General features: G+C 47.0%; 1 protein-coding gene across 2 annotated transcripts in view; it reads right to left on the bottom strand.

The window, feature by feature from the left end:
• LOC144818001 (complement component C6-like) overlaps positions 1-23,511 on the bottom strand; it is a 909,016-nt gene that overhangs the window by 797,334 nt on the left and 88,171 nt on the right. For both annotated transcript variants that reach the window (XM_078675007.1, XM_078675006.1), the window contains exon 2: positions 14,415-14,574. In XM_078675007.1, coding sequence (XP_078531133.1) covers positions 14,415-14,557 — 143 coding nt within the window. In that variant the 5' untranslated portion in view covers positions 14,558-14,574. The remainder of the gene's footprint in view (positions 1-14,414; positions 14,575-23,511) is intronic.

The following is a 23,511-nucleotide window of genomic DNA, read 5'->3' on the forward strand; positions in this document are numbered from 1 at the left end:
ATGGTGTCAGGAAAAAATCCTCACACCCGATGCTTTCCAAACCACCCTTCACATATTTGAGCCAGGGGATAGAAAGTCCCTTTTCCCTTCCCAGGCAGTCAGTTATTATCTGTTTTGTCAGAATGGCTTCTGGGTTGACCCAAATCTTTAGCCAAGCAACGAGAGGCCTGCATCCCACCCTGTCCTGTAGGTACTCACATCCTAATTCTTCATGTACGATCTGAGAGGCGACACACTGGGGTACTTTGAGGAGCCTTCTCAAGTGTTTGTTTTCCTCCACTTGCAGTTTAGATACCTCCGCCATCCCCCATAATTCTGCCCCATATGCCACTTTGGCATAGCAAATGTAGTTGTATAGAGTCAGCATCTGCTCAGGAGAATATCGCCCCAATCTTCGGCCAAAATTCATTATTGCTCCTGTGCTTGATACTAGCTTATTACAATGTTCCTCGATCAGTGGTTTAAAATTTAAGCCCCTATCAAATACAATTCCCAGGTAAGAAAAGGTTTGTACCTTCGCTATACTCGCTGTAACTATTTTATAATTAAAAAATTTTAAATGTTTCCCCAGGTTTTTTGGCCCCACCTCCATGACATATGATTTAGACAGGTTGGCCGATAAGTCTAAGCTACTCATAAAATCTACAAACCCGTCTATCAGTCGTTGTAGTCCAATTGGTGTGCGAGCCAGCAAGACAGCGTCGTCTGCGTCGAGCAAGACGGCAATTGGCCTGCTTCCTATTCTGGGTGAGTCCACTTTTAATCTCAATAGAAACTGTTCAAGGCCATTAATGTATAGGGAGGACAGAAAGGGGGCCAAGATACACCCCTGCCTGACCCCACTGGTACACCTGAAGGGCTCGGTGTTCTCTCCTTATTTATTTATTTATTTTTAGATTTCTAAAGCGCGTAGCTACCCTGGGGCGTCCCAGCGCTGACATACAACCTATTATTCCAGAGGGGGAGGGGGAGAGCTAGATTTATGGAAAGAGCCAAGTTTTAGTTGCCTGCGGAAAGTGAGTAAGTTGTGTTCTCTTCGAATGGACAGCGGAAGAGAGTTCCACAGTTTAGGGGCATTGTAGGAAAACAATCTTCCCCCTGATCGTGCTCTGTTTATTCTTGGAATGCAGGCAAGGGAGAGAGAGTCAGACCTGAGTTGTCTGTTAGGGTGGTAGGGTTTGATGAGGGATTTCAGGATTGGCAGGCCTTTGCCTTGCATTATCTTATGTGTAATGCATAAGGCTTTGAAAGTGACCCTTTCTTTGATCGGGAGCCAGTGGAGACTTCTGAGAGCCGGTTTGGCCGAGCATCTGGACTTGGTACCTGTAAGGATTATGGCGGCTGCATTTTGGGCATATTGCAGTTTTTTTAAGGTTGTGGCCGGAGCTCCTAGGTACAGGAGCTCACTTTGGCAGATGCATTTTAATGGAGGTCTCTCAAAATCCTAATAAGGCCAATACCTACCCCTAAATTGGCCATTATAGTCCACAACTTCTCCCTATTTACACAATCGAAGGCTGCAGCTAGATCCATAAATGCTAATTAGACCTTTTCCTTATTGACTTCTGTATATTTAGTCACCAATAGGTATAAGTTTAAACATTGGTCAGTTGTGGATCTGCTTGCCCGAATGCCACACTGGACATCAGTGAGAATGTGGTGTTCCTCTTCTCAACTCATCAGGTGGTTCAAAATGGCCCTACCCAATACTTTAGCTGTTACATCTATCAATGATATCGGGCGATAACACTGGGGGGAATCCCTACTCCCCTTTTTAAAAATAGGCACTATTGTGGCCGTTGACCATGAGCGGGGTAGCCCTGAGACTATGGCAGCATTTATCACTCTTGTTAGGACTGGGCCCCACAGTTCCACATTACTCAGAAAGAGGTCCGGCGGGATCTCATCCGGGCCTGGTGCCTTGTTTCTAGTCAGGCCCTTGATACCCCCTGCAATTTCCTCTAAAATGAATTCGGGCACCTCTGACCCCCGCCCCAGTTCTCCTCGTGCTCCTTAGTCTCTGTGGTCCTCCTGTTGTATAGTCCTCTGTAGTGTTCCACCCACTGTTCAGGAAGCACGTTAGATGCTATTTGTGAGCTATTATCATCTTAAAAACAGTGCCTATTGACTATCGTCCAAAAGGTGGAAAGATCTCTACTTTCAGCCGCTTCTCTGAGGTCTTCCCACATTTGTGTTTGGAGTACGATTCCCAAGCTGAGGGGGTGGAGCCAAGGATGCGAATTCTGTTTTCTCAGAGTGAGTTTCAGGCAGTTGTCCTTCATCCAGGTGGCGCAGGCTTTCATCCCTTCTTGGAAGTTGTGCCTGGTAATGTTGGGCTTCTTGGTGAGGGAGAGGATGAGCCGGGTGTCATCAGTGTAGGAGACAATGTTAAGCCCATGGTTTCTGACATTGTTTGCAAGAAGATGTTGAAGAGGGTGGTGCTGAGGGAGGATTCCTGGGGTACTCCGCATCTGGTCTCTGTCGGTTCTGAGAGGTAGGCCTGGAGTCTGACTCTCTGTGTTCCGCCGGTGAGGAATGAGCGTATCCAGTCTAGGGCCTTTCCACAGATGCCGGTTTCGTGGAGTCTGGTGGCTAGTGTGTGGTGGGAGATATTGTGGAAGGCTGCCGATAGGTCCAGGAGGATGAGGGCTGCCATTTGGCCCTAGTCAAGGAGGGCATGGATGTTGTCAGTGGCGGCAAGAAGGGTGGTCTCGCTGCTGTGGTTGCCTTGAAATTTAAATTGGGAAATGTCTACGCCACTGTAGGCATCGATGAAGTTTACTAGTTGGGTGTTGACAGCCTTTTTGATGACCTTGGCTGTGAATCTAAGCAGCGAGATGGGCATGAAGTTCTTGAGGTCCATGGTGGTCTTGAGGGAGCAGTTGATTGTTCGACGTAGCTCGGTGCGATGGCTGTGGCGGCTTTGCGGAAGATGTGGGGGGACATGGGTCTGAGGGTGCTCCGGAATAGATGCTCTTCATGGTCATTAAGGTGTCTTCAGTCATGAGCAGGGCACACGTGAGTAGGGCCTGTTGGGTGGCATTGCTGGGGGTGGGAGTTGAGGCATTGCAGAGGTCTTGGTCATCGGAGTTGTCGTAAAGAGTCTTGATCTTGAGGTGAAAGAAGGAGCTGAGTCTGTTGCAGAGGTCTTAGGAGGGTGGGGCGTCTGTCGTTTCGCTGTTGGGTTTGGCAGATTCCAGTATGATGGAGAAGAGTTCCTTGGAGTTATGGTCATCGAAGAGGATTCTGTCTTGGAGGAAGTTCTTTTTTGTGGATTTGTTGAGTTAGTGGTGTGCTGTGGTGGCTGTTTTGTAGGCGGTGTGTGCTTCAGGGGTTTTGCTGTTTCTTCATGTCTTTTCAAGTCATCGGCAGGAGCGCTTGGATTCATGGAGTGCCGTGGTGAACCAGCTTGCTTTCTTGTTGTGTTGTCTTGCTGCCTTCTCGAGGGTGGTGAGTGTGTTGGCTCAGTTGGTGAGCCATCGGTAGAGGTTGCTTTCAGTGGTGTTGGTGTCTGGCATCATTGGGCGTAAAGTGCTGGTGAGGTCGGAGCTGAGGTGTTCTTTGGTGAGTTTGTTTCAGCTTCTGCGTGGGAGGCGGCACATGTGCTTGAGTGCGGTGGGTTTCCTAACAGAGAAATGGATGCAGTGTGTCTATCCGTCCAGAGCAGTTCTGTGGTATGGCTGAAGAAAGCGCTGTGGGCGGTGACAAGTTGTTTCAGTCCTAGGTTGGCGATGGGGTAATTGTGGTTGTTCAGGTGGAAAGTTAGGTCTACAAGTAGTATGTAGTCTGTGGAGGCGAGGGCATGGGGTGCGATGAGGTCGGCAATTATGTTGGTGAAAGGGGCAAGAGGGCTAGGCGGTCTGTATTCAAGGGTCCTGCACAGCATAATTTTGCGGTTGGTCTGAATCTAGAAGTGGAGATTTTCCATGGGGGGGAGAGGCTTCATCCGGGTCAGTGGTTGTCAAGCGGAGGGAGCTTTTGTGGATGATGGTGATGCCTCCTCGTGGGCGGGTGGGGCAGTCTTTTCTCAGGATCTTGTATCCGTCTGGAAAGGTGGTTGCAATGTTGGGTGCAGAGTTGGTGTTGGTCTGGGTCTCTGTGAGGAAGGCGTCATAGGGTGTGTGAATGTTGAGGCGGTCCCAAATTTCTATGGTATGTCTGTTCAGTGCGCGCACCTTGAGGAAGATGCAGGACAGTGGCTTGTATGCGCAGGAGTCTGATGGGCTTGAGGCTCCTGCCGGGGTCTGGAGGTGGGTAAAGGTGAGGCAGCAGTGTCGGCAGGAGATCGGGCCTTGGGTGTTGCTTGGCATCGAGAGCTGGCAGTTGGGAGTCGGGGGACCAGGCTCTCTGGCGCTGGTCACGGTCAGGTCGCGGACGGGCACAGACAGGCACAGATGGTCTTTCCTTTGGCACGCCAGTGGCACGGCTGCACAGTGGCCACCATTAATTAGGGGTCGGGGGAGATCGGTCAGCTGGGAGGCAGGAGTGACATGCTGGGGGGAGAGGCCACAGGAGCAGCAGTGGTGGGTAGCGCGGGAAGAAGGATCAAAAAAGAGGGGGCAAAAGAGAAAGTGGGAGAGCAGAAAGGTAAAAAGCAAAGACAGAAAGAGTAAAACAGATCAAAACAGAAGCAGCAAAAAACAGAAAGAACAAAAAAGAAGCAGCAAAACAGATGGAGCAAAAAACAGAAACAGCAAGACAGACAGAGCAAAACAGAAGGAGCAAAAAACAGAGAGAGCAAAATAGAAAGAGCAAAAAGAGAGAAAAAACGGACACAGGGGACACAGAACAGAATGGGCCAGCAGAAAAGCAGAATATTCGTTTTTGGAACAAAACACAGAGGCACGCTGTATGCAGGCATGCAGGTGACAATCCAAAAAAGCTCCTTTGGATAGTTAGTTTACTTCATGCTCTCAGAGCACTTATAAGAGTAGGGTGTAAGATTTAGTAAACATATTCCTGGGAAACATGGTAGAAATGTTTGCCGCTTACACATTTTTAGTAACCCTGATAAAACAATATGTCTTATTTTTCTTGCGGTCAACAATGCATCAATGAAGGTACTAAGTAGAGGGTTACGGCAATAAATGGCTTTTAACATAAATTGGGTCAATATTAGTACAGATGTTCGAGAGTGACATTTGACATACAAAAGGTGTCTTTCCTAATAAGCACAGTGTTCTTGAATTCAAAGGGACAGTTTGTTTACCAGAAAACAACTCTCCCCCGAGACAGGGCAGAGTGTGGGTCTTCAGTTCACCAAATCCGCCTTCCTCAAACATAGCACATTGCACTAGGTCCTTGTGTTATAGGGTTATGTGATAGAAATCTGTAGACTTAGGGCTTACCCCTAAGATACATAACAGCTAAAACTGCTGAAATTATGATAGGTGCTGCAGTGTCAAGCGAGGAGCACTCCAGTGCTGTATACACTCCCTGCATGTATTTACATCACTGAATGTAATTTAGAAATTAACTTCTTTTTATTGAGTCTGCCCGCTTTTGGAGATGGAGAGTGTCTGTAACCAAGGATCGGCACAGCATTTGCAAGAAGATGGCTACTTATTGCCCATGGAGTACGGCACACACACTCAGCAGAGACACAAGTGATGTAGCCAACGTGTCTTCAACTGTTGTAGTTTAACCCCTTCCCTGCGGCACAAATTCTGCTGCGGTGCGGGGATTTAATTAGGGGGCTTAAAAGATGTAAGTTCTCCATTATATACATCCACTCTTACACTCATTAGCAGTGCACAAAGATTAAAGGAGATTAAGCCTTACTGGTCCATTTTTGGAACCTATGTAGGCCCTGCATTCCCTGTTTTGTTAGGGGGTGCATACCTTTATCAGTTGTTAAGCACATTTAGAAGTACATCTTTCAAAGTTAGAAATTGTAGGTGGGTGGTAAAGCAGTATGCCCCCATCCCCCTTCTGTTTAAAAAGGCTCCCTTGAGCCACTGTACTGAAATATGTTACATTGACATAGGGAAGAAAACTTAAAACAAAACAATTTTTATAAAATATCAAAGAAGCGAAAGAGCAATTGATTTGCCGCTAATGTTATTTAATCACATTGGTGGTGGTAATTGTTTACATATATGGCTTTTCATGAAAAAAATCTCATAATTACTTTGTATAGGCGGTGCCCAGGAGGGAAGGGAAGTGCGAGGTAGTTAGTGATGGGTAGGGTGGTTGTGAAGTAGTGACAGTGAATCACAAACAATTCTGGTATAGTAATGCCTATATCCCAAATAGGCAACATCTAAACATTAAAGACTATCAGCCTGATTCATGAAAAACGGGATTTGCAAGTCTCCAATAGCGATAAAATGCGAACCGCTATTGAGAACTCGCAAATCTGAATTCATGAAGATTACCGGTAAAAAATAGCGATTCGCACGCGGGCGCTAATTCCGTTAGCGATTAACTATAATCGCAGAATAATCGCTATTTCCGGCTACCTGCGTCGGGATTGCGAATCGCAATCTCGCGAGATCGGGAAAACAGGAAGTCGCATTTCGAGCACAGTGATGACATCACAACCAGGAAGCAGGCAGTTCCCACCCCCATTCACCACAGTGAGGCAGACCTGGAGGGAGCAAGTGTGAAAGCTGCTGCTATTCTGGTGATTTGTAGACTGCAACTACTCTGATGCCATGTCAGAGGAACCTGTTCCTGGCCCCAGCAACAACACAGGGCAGAAGAGGAAGCTCAAATTTTCTGAGCAGGAGCTCGAAAACTTGATTGAAGGGGTGGTGGCCAACCACGAAAAACTCTTTGGCAAAGACTCCAGGAAGGTCCCGGAGCAAGAAAAAAGGAGGATCTGGCTGGGAATAGCCTCCACTGTCAACTCCGTGGGTGTGGCCGATAGGTCACTTGAGGAGCTGAAGAAAAGATGGTATGACCTCCGAGGTCGTGCCAAGGAGAGGGTGGCGGAGCGCCTTGGAGAGTCATCGGGCACTGGAGGTGGCGGACCTACAGTCCCTCCTAACACACCCTTGGAGGACCAGGTGGAGAACACACTTGAGAGGGAGGCGTGCGTTGGCGTCACACGTCTGGACTCCTCCCGCCCCACCCAAGACACCCAAGGTAAGTGGCATGCGACTGCGACCCTGTCCCCTATGACCGTCCCTGACCAAATAGGCTCACATAATGTCCCTTAGTCATGCCATTGTTGCACATCAGGAAATGCCCTGAAGCATTGTGGGAGATGTAGTGTGGCCACAATGTAGTAGTACCACAATGCAGCCAGACATGTTCCAAAGTACGCAAATTCACAGCCATTCAGGGAATGTCACCCAGCATGCATGTAACAACTGCACGTCTGACAGTCACATGCAACTAATGAGTGTCCACTTACCCTCACAGGTGGCGCAGAAAGCAGCGACAGTGAAAGGCTGCAAATAGATGAGGAGGCCCAGGAGGAGGATTTTCCACCACAAACCCAGGCACCAGCCCCTGCCGCTGCTACAACACCAGCAGCCAGGCCCCCCACCATTGTGCCCCCTGCATCAGGCGGACCACCGACAGTCACAGCCAGGCCCGCCAAAATTGTGCCCCCTGCATCAGGCGGACCACCGACAGTCACAGCCAGGCCCGCCACTATTGTGCCTCCAGTCCCTGCCGCACCAGCAACGCCTGCTGTGACACCACCAGCAGCTGGTGCTACAACATCTGGGCCTGCGACAGCGCCAACACAGCGGCCAGCCACAGTGACAGGCCAGCAGAGCAGGCGTGGGAGGTCTCGCCATCACACCACTGCTGCAATCAGCAGGAGGGGCAATGGACAGAGTCATGCTCGTATGAGCATCGAAAGACACATGTTGAGAATACATCAGCGCCAGGCACGGCAGCAAGGTGCCATTCAGCTCCAGCTCCACAAGATTGGGCGCAATGTGGCCGGAGTGGGAGACCGCATGGACCGCATGACGGCGGCCATGGCAGGTATGGGGGACCGCATGGACAACATGACTGCAGCCATGGCAGGTGTGGGGGAGGGAATGGCCCGCATGACTGCAGCCATGGAGGCCAACACCGCTGCGATGACTAAGCAGCGCAGTGCAGCACGCCGGCGCCACCACCAGCTCATGAGCCGGCTGGCCTCCTACAGCAGGTCCAATTATGTGGCAGCAAATGCCACTTCACAGTTGTCGCGGCGGTCACTAGTACAGCAGCACCAACTCGTACAGTGCTGTGAGGACATGACCAGGGTCCTGGAACACCTCACCACGGCGGTTACGGCACTACACCCTCCTGCTCTACCTGCCACTGTTGGGGGTGATGATGGCAGTGAGGGGGCATCCAGCATCAGCAGCCACTCTGCCACACTAGTCCCGCCACTCAGGCGCAGCACCAGGGCAACGCCAGGTACAGGTGCCCCGGAAGAGGAAGAGCCTCAGAGGCGCTTGGGCGTAACGCGCGGGAGGCGCAATTGACTCATTCAGACAATTACAGGCACAGGCTGACTATAAGCCTGCCCTGTCCTTTGACACTGCAGTATGAAGTAATACTGTTAGTAGAAAATAGTTGTACTGGTGACATTTTTTGTGAATGAAACAAATATATTTATTTTGCAGCACACATTAGCGTTGTGTCATCATTATATTTTGCATGCAATTGTGATTTGTGGGGTGAGGGAAGAGGGTGGCCTAGAAATTGTTCTCTGTGATGTGGTTGCGACGTCTGTGGCCTTCAGCTGGGTTCTCCCCGCGTGCATGGTGCGCATGTGCAGGTGGCCGGTCGTCCCCTTCTGATTCACTGCCAGAGATGTCAACAGGTATCCGGCGCTTGGTTGCAATGTTATGAAGTATAGCACAGACAGCCACAATGCGGCAGCACACTGCAGGACTGTAATACATGGCCCCACCTGTCTTGTGCAGTATGCGGAACCTGCTCTTGAGCAGGCCAAATGTCCTTTCTATACAGTTCCTTGTCCGAATGTGCGCAACATTGTAGCACCGTTGCTGAGGTGTGGCAGGGTTGAGGTAAGGGGTCAGGAGGTATTCCCGTAGGGCGTAGCCACTGTCACCTGAATGAGAGGAGCAGATGTTGATTGCCTGTGCTGCGCAGTTACTTCATAGCAATGTGACATTGTCGACAAAGTGTACTTACCAAGTAGGTGTCCTTCCCCAAACTCTCCCCTGAGCAGTCGTGTGTGGAGTCCGCTGTGCCGGAAGATAAAGGAGTCATGGGTACTCCCTGGGTATTGGGCGACAATGTCAGTGATGCAGGTCTTAGCATTGCAGACCATCTGTATGTTGAGGGAGTGGTAGGACTTTCTATTGCGGAACATATACTCCGTGGCAGCTGGTGGGCAGATGGCGACGTGGGTACAGTCTATGCATCCGAGTACATGGGGAAAATGGGCTACATTGTAAAATTGTAGCTTTGTCAAGTCCAATTCCTGTTGGCTCGTGGGAAATGTGATGTGACGGTGTAGCTGGGTGAGCATGGCGTCAACGAAAGTGTGGAGGCAGCGTGACATGGTGGGCTGGGATATCTCCCCAGCAGCCGCTACTATGCCCTGGAAACTCCCGGAGGCCAGGAGGTGCAGGCTACACAATACCTGCACATGTGTAGGCACCGCATTGGTTCGCCTTGTTGGGTGCTGCATGAGGGGGTCAAGGTCATGTATCAGCTGGATTATCATTTCCTCATTCAGCCTGTATTTAGCAAATATCTGCTCTCTGGTTTGGCCCAGCAAGGTGACCCGCTGGCGGAAAATCCTTTCCTGCATCATGCGTCTCCTCCGTGCTGCTCGCTGTAGCCTTCGCCGCCTCACCACCATGTACATTCCTGGCATTGTGGAACGCCTAATGCTGCTGCTGAATGTCCTTATGTGTGATTGGTCAGGCCTGAACCTGTTGGTGATTGGCCAACGGTTTTTCAAATGTAATTAATTCATGGCTTTTATGGTTACCACCTGCTTTGAGTTGTCCTTAATTTGCGCTGCGCAAATAGCGATTTTGGGGTTTTTCGCTAATAGAGATTTTTCATGAATGCCGATTGAGAATATATTGCGATTTCGCTATTTATTTCGCAGATTCCGTGGTTGGTCGCTTTTTCCGAATCGCTAATGCTCGACTACCGGGAATCTGCGATTTTTATAGCGAAATCGCTATTATGTGTTAGCGAATTCGCTATTATGTGTTAGCGAATTCGCTATTTTGTTGTTAAATGCCAATTACGTAAATTGCGCCCGCAATTGCATTTTCGCAGCGATTGCGGGCGCAATTTTGCTTGATGAATCAGGCTGATAATGCCATACAACACACATCGAGTCACAGTTAGTAAATCACTGTTGAACGGTTGTTGGCAGGTTTCCTAAAGTCGAACCAGTGTTCTTATTCTTGCACACATTGGACTGACTGGGCACTTCCACAAAGGCAAGATCACCACCAGCAGCTGTACCAATCCAGCAGGAGATGACCTTAGCAAGCTTCATATTCTGGAAGCACCAACAACTGCAAGGTCTGTGCAGGTCTGTGTCTAAAGGGTGTTCACTAAGCTGGATGGAAGCTGCTGTTTATAGGGCCAAACCGATGCAAAAGGGGATGATGGACGGAGCGTTTGAGCAAATCAAACACTCATCCCCAGTCAACTGATCTGGGTTTAATCCATCACCATTCTTTAGCCCACTCAGCCACCCAATTTCAGACATGGCTATATGCAAATCAGTCTGACCCTGTGCCTCATGGGAACAGTCCAGCCCGAACTGCCAAGCCATGTCTTCCATGGACCGGAAACAAGCATCCTGGGACCGTTTTCGGATTCATAATCCTCATCAGCCAGGCTATCAGTGGCCAAGTGAGCAAGGGACTCACATCACCACCCCCTTTTGTACCGCTTTTGGCCGCCATAAGTGTGGCAGGGTATGCTCAGACGTGAGTCCCTTGCTCACTTTGCCACTGGATTCAAGCAAGCCGGGCTGAAGACGGCTGGAATGCCAGAAACCGGTCCTCGGAAGCTTGTTTCCCGTCCAGGGAAGGCATGGCTTGGCAGTTCGGGCTGGACTGTTCCCATGAGGCACAGGGTCAGACTGATTTGCATATAGCCATGTCTGAACTGGGGTGGCAGAGTGGGCTAAAGAACGGTGATGGATTAAACCCAGATCTTTTGACTGGGTGTGAGTGTTTGATTGATTCAGATGCTCCGTCCATCACCACCCCCTTTTGTACCGCTTTTGGCCGCCATAAGTGTGGCAGGGTATGCTCAGACGTGAGCCCTTGCTCACTTTGCCACTAGATTCAAGCAAACCGGGCTGAAGACGGCTGGAATGCCAGAAACCGGTCCTCGGAAGCTTGTTTCCGGTCCAGGAAAGGCATGGCTTGGCAGTTCGGGCTGGACTGTTCCCATGAGGCACAGGGTCAGACTGATTTGCATATAGCCATGTCTGAACTGGAGTGGCAGAGTGGGCTAAAGAACGGTGATGGATCAAACCCAGATCTTTTGACTGGGTGTGAGTTTTTGATTGATTCAGATGCTCCGTCCATCACCACCCCCTTTTGTACCGCTTTTGGCCGCCATAAGTGTGGCAGGGTATGCTCAGACGTGAGTCCCTTGCTCACTTTGCCACTGGATTCAAGCAAGCTGGGCTGAAGACGGCTGGAATGCCAGAAACCGGTCCTCGGAAGCTTGTTTCCGGTCCAGGGAAGGCATGTCTTGGCAGTTCGGGCTGGACTGTTCCCATGAGGCACAGGGTCAGACTGATTTGCATATAGCCATGTCTGAACTGGGGTGGCAGAGTGGGCTAAAGAACGGTGATGGATTAAACCCAGATCTTTTGACTGGGTGTGAGTGTTTGATTGATTCAGATGCTCCGTCCATCACCACCCCCTTTTGTACCGCTTTTGGCCGCCATAAGTGTGGCAGGGTATGCTCAGACGTGAGCCCCTTGCTCACTTTGCCACTAGATTCAAGCAAACCGGGCTGAAGACGGCTGGAATGCCAGAAACCGGTCCTCGGAAGCTTGTTTCCGGTCCAGGAAAGGCATGGCTTGGCAGTTCGGGCTGGACTGTTCCCATGAGGCACAGGGTCAGACTGATTTGCATATAGCCATGTCTGAACTGGAGTGGCAGAGTGGGCTAAAGAACGGTGATGGATCAAACCCAGATCTTTTGACTGGGTGTGAGTGTTTGATTGATTCAGATGCTCCGTCCATCACCACCCCTTTTGTACCGTTTATAGGGCCAAGCACGAGCAGTTGTGTCATGGTTACTGACACTCGAATTCAGTGCATTCTATAAGTTCAAAGGCTCCAGCCTGTCTGAGTAGGCCAGAGTTTCAATTCTCATTGACATCTCTATAAAGGTGATTTTCCCAGAGCACATTGCACCAGCTGCAGATGTCCAGATGCACTTTCCAAAGGGTTGCTCTGACAGGAATCTTGGTATGATTCTTCATAGCATCCCAAATTCAACGAACCAGGAAAGGAAAAATTGGGAGATAGAGTTGTTCTTTGTGGTCTACAATCCTATATCTTGCAACTGGCATTCTCTTGAAACTAAATGTCTGTGAATTGCTAGGATTAAATCTAGGAACAGGTGAGATAGTCAAGGACAGCTCCTCCGTTTGAGCAGAGGAGAGTCGCCCCACGGAAATGCCCCAGAGAGAAAAATAAAATGGTAATGAAGTTAATTAGTTCCCATTTAATTTTTCTTCACCCGGTCCCGAGTGGAGCGTCAGGATGGAGTCAAGGCTGCTGCTGAATGACATCAGAAAAGAGAGCAAGGCATTTTCAGTTTAAACTGCGCATCGCTCTTTTTGTCCGTTCTTGTGTCGGCCAGCCACACATGCATATTTTACACCTCTCTAACCCAGCTGTCTTAAGACATCTTGGTTACAGAAAGCCAAAACCTCCAAAGCGGTGGGGAGCGCAGAGTAAGGATGCTCCCAGCAATCCTAGCACTGCTCACATGCTGGTGAGAGCAGCGCTAGTATTGGTGAAGGAAATTTGGGGGCATATTAACAACTGACATATTGCTGCTTTTACAGCGCGTAGCGCTGGAAAGGCGGCGATCAAAATGTCGTAATATTTACAATGCGCCGCTAACATGCATTAGCACAGGTTAGCAGAAGTTTTCCTAATGCCTCACCTTGCATCGCTAATTAGATGCAAAATAGGCGTACCTGAGGAAAACAGCATTGCAATACACACTGACACAGCTTCGCCAAATTAACAAGCCGGCAGCGAACCCGCGAAGTGATGCCTGAACTCGCGCTAAGCCCCCATTATCGCCTGATTTTAACATCTGCAAAAAAGCAGACCTAGCATTATGTCCTAAGGGAGGTGGATTGTGAAGTTAAATCCACACTTCAGTATCAGCGAGCTCTGCCATTATCGCTGATTATTTATCTCCGGATTTCTCACGTTGAAGGGGTTTTTGGCCGCTATCGCTGGATTTTAATTGCCAATGCGCAAAGCGTTGTTAACCCCTTCCACGCGGGGCTAATTCCCTCGGGGTGCGGAGGGGAGGGTGGGCTGCGCGTGGCGCCGTGGTGCTCGTGACGAGCCCAGCTTGTTATGCTGCACAGGGCAGCTGTGCTTATGACGAGCTGAGCTTGTCACGACTCTGCCCACTCCCTTGGAATTCTCGCACAGGAGGGGAATTAGCCCCGCGTGGGCGTTCCGCGGCAGTTAGGATGTGCTCAGCTCGTCATGAGCACAGCTCCACTATGCCTCATGACGAGCTGAGCTTGTCATAAGCATTGAAGGGGTTAATACAGCGCTATCATGGCGATAATATCCAGCAATAGCCAGCGATAGAAAAAAACGCGCTAAGCGCATTTAGCGATAATATGCCCCCTCGAGTCTGCCTTGAGGAAAGAAGACCATTGAGGAGGAAAAGGACGTTGCGTCATGTTGTTTTAATTATTTATTTGTTAATGTCCCACCTGCCCTATTACCACCCTCAGGACATGCCAGCCGCCATTGAGCTGGTAGTACACAGTTACGATGATCGAGATCAATATCGTAAAACGTTGTGCTCATAAAATCGACAAACATCCTGAACCCATAAACATCCCAGTGAAGAAGGCAGCTCCCCTAGCGACAGCTGCTGCACCCTTTAAACAATAATGCATAACCACAAGCCAGGACTTGAACAGAGACAACGGTGCTACCTTTCTGAGACTACTTTCTGGGGATACCAATGGAGGTTCTCCTCTCTCAGGGTGAAACAAAGCAGCATCCAGAGGCGCTTCATTCCTAGGGTTTGGGGATTCTCTTAATATCAGGAGTCAAATAAACTGTTGTCAAAAATTAAAAAGATAAGAGTATGTTAAAGGACAACTGATAAGGTCTGGGTCGCACAGCTGCACAGGTTTCAGGGCTTCTCTGGGACTGCTCAAAGTAGTTTCTTTTGAACGTATCAGTAACAATGATCTAATGATAAGAATATGAAGAATAGACATACCTTTGTCTTGTCTGTGTCCCATAATTGCAGGTTTTAGAGCAACTTGACCAGGAAGCCCATGGATAATGTTCACAGAAGCAGGAAAGTGATTTTCCAATCAGGGCACAGAGCAGAAGAAACCATGTAAAGGTGAACCGATCCATGGGTGAAAGGTTGTGCACTAAATAAAAAGATTTGAGTTAATGCTGAATACATTATGGAAAATACTACCTAAGTTAGCAACACAAATTGTGAAAATATTTTTTTTCACTTTGGTAGAACGGATAGACCTTATGGGATGATTTAGGGGATAACCAAATACTGGATTCTCTTCTGTGGGGTTTAAGTTTGGGAGCAGCACCCATTACAGCTGGTGAAATCAAAAAGCGGTTCTACCCTTTGCACCTTTATAATATTCATGTGTTGGGATTACAACCACATCTGATGGGGTCTAAACAGTTTGTTGTGCTTTGGCCCGGAGAACTATGATTCCACTGCACTTGTCCTGGTTCTACCTGTGGATCCACAAGAAGTCACCTCCTACAGGATAAGCCCGAGGCTGGACAGCTAATGACTGAAGAATTACAAAATAAAGAGGCTAAAAAAGAACTTTGTGTAGAGATTTAGGCTGAACCTCTGAGAACTAGCACAGCTCTACCAATATCAAGTTAAGGGCGTGCATGAAACTATTACTGCTGCCACTAAGACTTATTGGGCAAAGACCTCTTGGACTTAAAATACGGAAACTAATATTTGTGGCATGGATAGAGTGAACTATGTTCTTTCCCGGGTCTCATTACATGTAATCACATTGCTGTACTGCAAGTCATTGCTAACATTGGCTAGAACAAGGCCAGTTCTCTTGGGTGTGTCTTTGCAAGGTGAGCTGCATGGGATGTGGACACAGGTATCAGTTTGCCATCCACCACTTACTGGATCAGTAGGCTAGAGTCCCCAAGCGTAGAGCCTGTAGAGCACTCTTCAGTTCTTCCAATCCCTCTGCCACCCCAACTTCTCTCAAAATCCCTCGTGCAGAATTAAACCAGATAAAAGGTGTATTCCAGGTAAGAACCTAGAAGCAGTGGAAAATACCAATTTTATGTACTTGTCTCTCACAAGTTGGGCTTCCCAAATTATTAATTCCAGCGGAGGTAATACAGGGAATGTAGCCACTAAGAACTGTTTATCACGGTTTCCATGAAATTGTATTCCAGCAGGTAAGAAAATGAGGCAGAGTGGTATCACCTTTTCTGTGAAATGATCAATCAGTGGACAGATCTATCCTGGAAGCATCTATTTGCTCTTAAATTGAACAGATCTGTCCTGGAAGCACATCACCGTAAATAGAACCATATCCCGGCACTCCCTCTTTGCGATTACTTTTGCCTGGACATCATCAGTAATGGCAAACCTGTCTGTACATTACACACCATCTATCACCCACCTGGCGACAACCTCATATTCACAGAACACCTCATGGACATGGTCACCACATACACTGGAAGACAAAACACCCATATTTTCCTGGGTGACTTCAACCTCCATTGGAACGACCTCAACGATACTGTTGTCAACAGTCTCAAAAACTTCCTCCATGCCCTAGACCTTAACCAAATTTGCAACAGCCCTACACACAACAAAGGCGCACCTCTGGACCTAATAATCTCCAAGTGCAATTCCATGCACCTTGAGTCGATCCTCCCCTGTGATGGGTCAGACCATCACATCATCACCTTCTTTATCAATGAAACAGTTAAACTCAATGCGGCTCAGCCCACAAAAACCAAAGTTTGGAAAAGAGACTGGAAAAAACTCCACCCAAACTCGTTACCCATTTCCAGCCACAATCTACTCTTGCCACCTGTTGGTGCTTCCAACGTACATGATCTCACCAATCATTATCTTAACTCTATGACGTTGATAATTAATTAATTTGCTCCCCTTCAACTAAAGAGAGCTCTCACGAAAGATTCTAAACCTTGGTTCAATGGTTCACTTAATGAGGATAGACACTCGCTCAGAACTGCTGAACGTAACTGGAGATCGGTCCCATCCGCCAAGCTCCTCTTGACTGTAAAAAGAAAGAGAAATACCTACTACCGAAAGATAAGGCGCGCTAAAACAGACTTCTTCAGTCAACAACTGAACCAAGCAAGAAATCGACCTAAAAAACTCTTGGAACTAATCAAAACCCAATCTAAGGATGGACCTCAACGTCCACAAGTCCTTACTCATCCTCAACCCACATGCGAAGAATTCTCTACCTTTTTCAATCTTAAGACTGTGAACATCAAGAAAGATCTCCTCAATGATTTAATCTCTCACTCCTGTCCTCACTCCAAAACTTCCCCTCTACCCTCCAATGCGGTACTACACACACCCTCAAAGTATGTTTTAAAAAACGATGCAGATTGGTCGTCCTTTAACACCTACTCTGAAGATGCCATAGGCAAGTTACTCAATACCTTGAAGCCTGCCAATCACCTGACTGACCCTCTACCAGCAAATGCGGTGAAAGATCTCTCTCCATTGCTGCTCCCCATCTGGACCAAAATCATCAACAGCTCTCTCTTACAAGGTTGCATCCCTGATTCCCTTAAGGTGGGGCAGGTCTCCCCCATACTTAAGAAACCCACAGTGGACCCTATGGACCTAAACAACTACCGTCCTATCTCCAACATTCCCACGCTGACCAAACTCCTTGAAAAATGTGTCCAACACCTACTAACAAAACATATCGCTCGCTTCAACCTTCTCAACATAAACCAATCCGGCTTCCGAGCAGACCACAGCACGGATTCTGCCATGACACACATCATTGATGATGCCCTTCAAATTCTGGATCAAAACGGCTCATGCCTTCTTATCCTTCTAGACCTCTCTTCAGCCTTCGATACAGTTAAACACAAGAACCTGATAGATTTGTTGAACCTATCTGGATCGTGCTTAACTGGTTAACCTCCTTTCTGCAAAACCGGACCCAAAAATTCAAGATCAATAACACCTTCTCTAAACCCGTTCCAGTCACGCAAGGAGTCCCACAAGGTTCCTCGCTATCACCAACACTTTTTAACTTATTCATGGTACCACTCACCGATCTGCTGCAAGCGTCCAACATTCAATTCCACATGTACGCTGATGATACCCAACTCTACCTTAAGACCAACACTCTGGAAGACATCAACATGCTTAATACTACCCTTAAGTCCACCCAAAAGTGGCTGGCTGAGAATCACCTAAATTGAATGCCTCAAAAACAGAATTCCTCTTTATAGCCCCACCTGCCAAAGTCCCCATAATGCAGGATTGGATCAAACACCTTACCGCATTTAACGTCCAACCAACTATTGTAGACTCGGCGAAATCATTGGGTATAACACTTGACTGCAACCTCAATATGCAGAAGCACATTAGTAACGCAATGAAGGGAGCACATTTTCTGATCAACACACTGAGGAAATTGAAACCTTTCTTACCGGCAAATTACCTCAAGATGGTGGTTCAAGCCCTAGTTCTATCTCGGCTGGACTACGGAAGTGTCTCGCTATGTGGTCTCCCCACAGCTACTACAGCTCCACAAAGAGCATCTACTAATGCGGCAGCGAGACTCATCACTGGTTCAAAAAGAAGGGCCGACATCTCCCCTGACCTTAAATCTCTAAACTGGCTACCATTTGAAGCCAGAATTCACCTGAAAATAGCATGCATGACTCACAAAGCCATACACTACAAGGCACCCAGCTATCTCACACAGAAACCTACAATATCCGGCGGGATAAGATCCACAAAAAGTGAGGAAAACCTCTTGGAATGGCGCCCAGGATTTGGAATGCCCTTCCCCCGGAAAAAAGGCTGAACCCCTCCACTGCAGCTTTCAAACGGGAAGTGAAAGGCATTCTTATGGCAAAACTCTCTTAAACACAGACCTTTGATTCTGCATGAACACTTTTACTTGGTATCATACTAGTCTATCTAATCAACCTAGTTTCGTTACCTTGTCGTTATGTGCGCTCCTAACGGGTACCTTATTTCTCTGATTTTATCATTTTCAATGATGTTATTTTTATTTGACCTACTTACCAGTCACTGTAGTAGTAGTAAAAAGCTTTATTCGATTTTAGAACTGGATAAAATCATAAAAGCAATCAACATATTATACAGTTTCATCATACCTAACATGAAAACAAGCTAAAATTAATATTAAACAGTTAAGTTATGATTGCCGAATAGAGTCTATTATAACTACAGATAAAGAAATAAAAAGTTTGGGTACCGCCGGTTAGTGGTATATTTTCAACACCAGAAGCAATTACACAGTTCAAGACTCCAGGGAAAAATATTATAATACAACATTGAGACTATGGTTGGTCATAAGTACATCGTATTTTAAAACAATTTTTAAGAAACATAGCAATACTTTTAGCATTTGATGCAGTTTCTAGATGTTGTAAAACCAGAAACGCGGGTCGGCATCTCCTTAGACCTTGAGTCTGCAGTATGGGAGTAACCAGCGTTTGCGTGGTATATCATAGAACTTACAGAACAGCACTACATGGATGTTAGATTGTTCCGAGGTACCATCGCATGGACACCTAGTAATTGGGGAAGACCAATCTTGTCTCCTCGGAAATGTAAGCAGGCGGCCTGTCACTGTTTTACCTTCACACATCAGGTCCTCTCCTGTTGTCTTGTTCTATGTTTTCGCTATGCTCTTATGTACACCTCTCTGACCTTTCCTTGAGTTATATTACTTTTTATCACCATGAACTGTAAAGCGCTCTGATACCTGTAAGGGTCTTGTCCGCGCTCTATAAAACTCTAAATAAATAAATCTCTATGTGCTAATTTTCACACAGTTATTTATTTTTCATCATTTAACTTTATAGTGACAAGCATTGTTGTTAGTGGCTATTAACACAACAGTGAATAAAGTGCTTCTGGAAAACATCATTTTGGCACTCAAAATAATATCTCATCAGTGATATACATGCATTTGATGGTCCTGGTATGTCTGTGATTGAGGTTTGTAATCAATAGAGGTTATCATTTGTAGAAAAAACATCAGGCTTTGGTAAAAAAAGAAAACAGGCTAGAAAACCTCCTTTGTCAAAAAGGGCACTGAAGAAAACAATATTGATGGATGGCTTCCTTGAATTAATTAATCTCAGCCACATGTAATTGCTCTGGCCTACCATCCAAGCCCATTGTTTTTAGCCCATTATCCGACCTCCAAAATAAACCGGCCATACACAAGTGTTGGTCCTGCTCCAATAGGAACACTCCAGCCTTATTTGCCAAGTCCATTGTGAACGAGTACACAAGCAGTCTCAGACTGGCTTCAACCAATCTGGGACTAAGCATTGGGGTGCAGCTTTAGTCCGATGCCACAGTGAGCAAGTGACCTGTGTGTGAGCATAACCATCACACTTATTACATCGCCATCATGAAATAAAAATGTTAGGGGTGGTTTGCTTGAATGAAGCCAGCGCTGGGCTGCAATCCAATATGTAACTTTCTCCCACCAAGCAGCTTTAGAAACGAACCAGTCAAGCACAAATTAGGCTTGGTCCTCTCCAACATGAACAGTCTGGGCTGGTCTTATCTGGACAGAAAAATAAGCAATCCCAGTCCAGTTTTGGTCTATTTGGGCCATGTCAGTTGGGTGCAGGTTAAATCTTGTGGCACAGTAAGTACAGGGCTAGGCCTGGGGAAAATATTAATTATGCCAGTATAATTTGTGTAATTTCAGGAATATAACTTTATGCTTTGTAAATGTAAATGAAATTACCAAAATAAAGCAATTATGCAGCATCACACAATTATATGCTGTTTGTTGCATTTTACCACTGCGAAAATAACATAATAGACCCATACGTGAGCGGTTGTTGTTTGCACAATTTGCTTTTTTCACGTTCTTTTTTTTTTTTACAGCAAAATGTGGCCTTGAATTAAAAATTGACACTCTTAAATATGGCACTAAATGGTGGATTAGCATTTTGTGTAATTACGCATGATTTTGATTTTTCCAAAATTTTGATTAATTATGCAAAAGTAAATTCTGTGAATGCCACCCACCCCCGTACGGAACCCACATCTGGGCATACCGGTCAAACATGAGGTGTCACACTGAAAACAACAACAAAAAATGATGGTATTGCTTGAGTTAATCTCAGCCACTGGTAATTACTCTGGGCCACAAAGCAGTCTATCATCTTTTTCCAATCATGCCACCACAGACAGGAACTAGCCATATGCAGTTCAATGTTGGTTCTGCTCCAGTAAGAGCAGTCCAGCCCAAACTGCCAGGTAGGCCCCCACTGATTGGGAAACCAATCTGTTTCAGAAAAACATTGGCTTCTTTGGGCCTTGTCAAACAAGCCAATATATTTCTGGACGTCCTTGGGTTCCCTTTGAGTCCGATGGCACAGTGAATACAAGATGTACTTCTGGGCATACCTCTTGCTTTTAGGGAAGTGTACAAAGGACTGCAAAAAAAAAATAGGTGGAGTGTTTGACTTAATATCAGCCACTGGTAATTACTCTGGACATCATTTTGCTGCCTACCATGCCACCTCAGACATATACAAATATGTCTTGGTCCTGCTACAAGAGACACAGGCCTAAGTAAGCCGAAATTGGTCCGAGGTTGCTTGTGTTTCTGTCTGTTGGGTGACCTGGCCTGATAGTTTTTGCTGGACTGGTCTAAATCGAGCAGGACCTCGACTGATTTGCATATGGATAGTCTCTGTGTAGTATGGAAGAGTGGGTGAAAATCGATGCGCTAGAATGCAGCCCAAGCAACTGCTAATGGCAAAGATCAATTCAAGCACTCCTTCCATCAGCATGTTGTTTGCTGCAGTTGATGTCAAAGGTGTGCCTGATATGAACAGATGAGTCCTGTGCTCACTGTGCGATAATACGTTTCTGGTTGGCACAGGTGGACATCCTGTCCAAGCAGGAGCCACAAACCTAGTTGGGGTAAGCCAGAAACACACCTTAAATTAATTTGTGCTCACCCTCTGGTAGCTTGGCACAGAACAGTCAGGTTTAACTTAAGAGGCAATGTGTAAAGTATTTGTGCAACACTTCAAACAGCAAAACAGTTAACACACCACAAAAAACACTTCACACTGGTTTAGAAAAATAGATTATGATTTTATGAATAAAACAAAACCAAAATGACAAAAATCCAATAATTAGAAGTCGACATATGAATTTTGAAAGAATAAATATAAAAATAGCGCTTAGTAGCAATAGACGCCCACGGTGGGTATCTTGTCACGCTGAACTGCGGTAAAGTCGAGGGTCCAGGCTGACCACGATGGAGCGTGGGCTGGATACAGGCGCCACGCAAGACCCGCTGAACAAAGTACCTTGATCCTGGTTGCAACAGCGGGGTGCAGTCGAGCAATGCATCAGTGTTGATCCTCTCTGCGCTTCTGATCCACTGCATCTCAACTTCGGCGCTTCATCTTTGGAGACGGTGCATCACCATTGTTGCATGGAGAAAATCAATGCATCACCTCGACTAAGTGATGCTTCAATTTTCTCCATGCAATGATGGCGAGGCACCGTTTCCAAAGACGAAGCACTGAAGCTGAGATACATTGATTCTGAAGCACAAGATTTCACCATGCAGTCCAGGGGATGCATTGATCATCTCTCACTGCAGCGACGGCGATGCAGCAGTTCTGATGGGTCAGTTCTGGAGGTGATGCGCTTGTTCCCAGTGCAATGTACATGTTCTGTTTCCACAACAGTGGTGATGCATTGATTCTGCTTAATGCAGCTGAGGATGTGTCAGTTCCACTGGAGTAAGCACCTGGATTGACTTCAAATGGACCAGGTGCAGGAGGTGAGACTTTGAATATCCCCGAGTCTCAAAACAGGAGGCAAGCGAGCATGCCCTTGGAGATCTCCCTGGGTTTAACCAAGAGCTCAGTTCTTCCTAAGCAGGGGCAGAGGGCTGCAGACAGAAGGACCGTGCACCAGACACACAGTTCTTCCAGAGCAGCAGTCCAGAAGAGTGGCAGTCCTTGTAGCAGAACAGCAGTCCTTCTTCCTGGCAGAGTTACTGTACAGGTCCAGAAGTATCTGATTTGGCCAGGTCACATACCCAGTACTTATACCTAGTTGTCCCTTTGAAGTGGAGGTGACTTCAAAGAGAGGCTTTGAAGTAGTCAGAGGTCCTCCCTTCCCTGGCACCAGAGTCACTACAAAGGGGTATTCAACCCTTAATGCCCATTCAGGTGCGTAAGCTCCTCCCTCCCACCCTGCCAAGGATGAGTCATCAGGTTGCAGATGGGCACTCAGTTACACCTACCCTTCCTTTGTGTGTGGCTATCTAGAGGGAAAGTCCAGCTGTCACCCACCCTAGAAGTGTATTGTAGACAGGCTGCAGGCACACAGAGATTTAAGAACAGAAAAATGCCATATTTCTAAAATGGTCTAGGATGGTCTGAGAAGAACACTTTCAAACACATTTTCCAAAAGAACTGTAGGCCTTCCAATCTTGCTTAGATATAGTCTGGTTTTAAGGTGGGGATAAAGGACATCCCTTTACTCAGTATCTTTGTATCAGCACAGTCAAACTCTTTACTAGAGAGGCTGTAGATTGGAATCAATCCTGGAATCCCCATCTGTATGTCTGACAGCTAGTCATAATCTTGCCCTGGTATTGGCTCTGATTAAACCATCTCTTCCCTCGGTTACTCCCTCGGCCTCTTCCATGGCCTCTGGCTGAAAAAGAAGGGAATACTGCTTTATTGGGGGATGTGCTTGTCGAGGGTTCAGACCCACTTGAACTATCTGAGTATGACTAGGTGCCAGTCTAGGCAAGGGTACACCTTTACACCAGTGAAATGTTAGCAATGTCCCTCTGTAACTTTGATTTTTTTAAACCTTCGGTTTCTTTTTGAAGACAGCTGTTTCCTTCTTAATCTTATTCAGTAATGCACGTACATCTTCTATCGCTGCGTTGCTCATTAATGCTTCTGCAAGTTCCTTTATGAATTCCAGTTCTTTTTTGCTGTGTCTCTCGCCGTTTTTATGGATCAGAACATCCAATCTCTTGAGCACTTAGTGCCTGTATGACTGAAGTCTCCGGTATATTCCAGAT

The sequence above is a fragment of the Lissotriton helveticus genome, chromosome 2_1 (assembly GCF_964261635.1).
Source record: "Lissotriton helveticus chromosome 2_1, aLisHel1.1, whole genome shotgun sequence".
In the NCBI taxonomy this organism is placed as follows: Eukaryota; Metazoa; Chordata; class Amphibia; order Caudata; family Salamandridae; genus Lissotriton; species Lissotriton helveticus.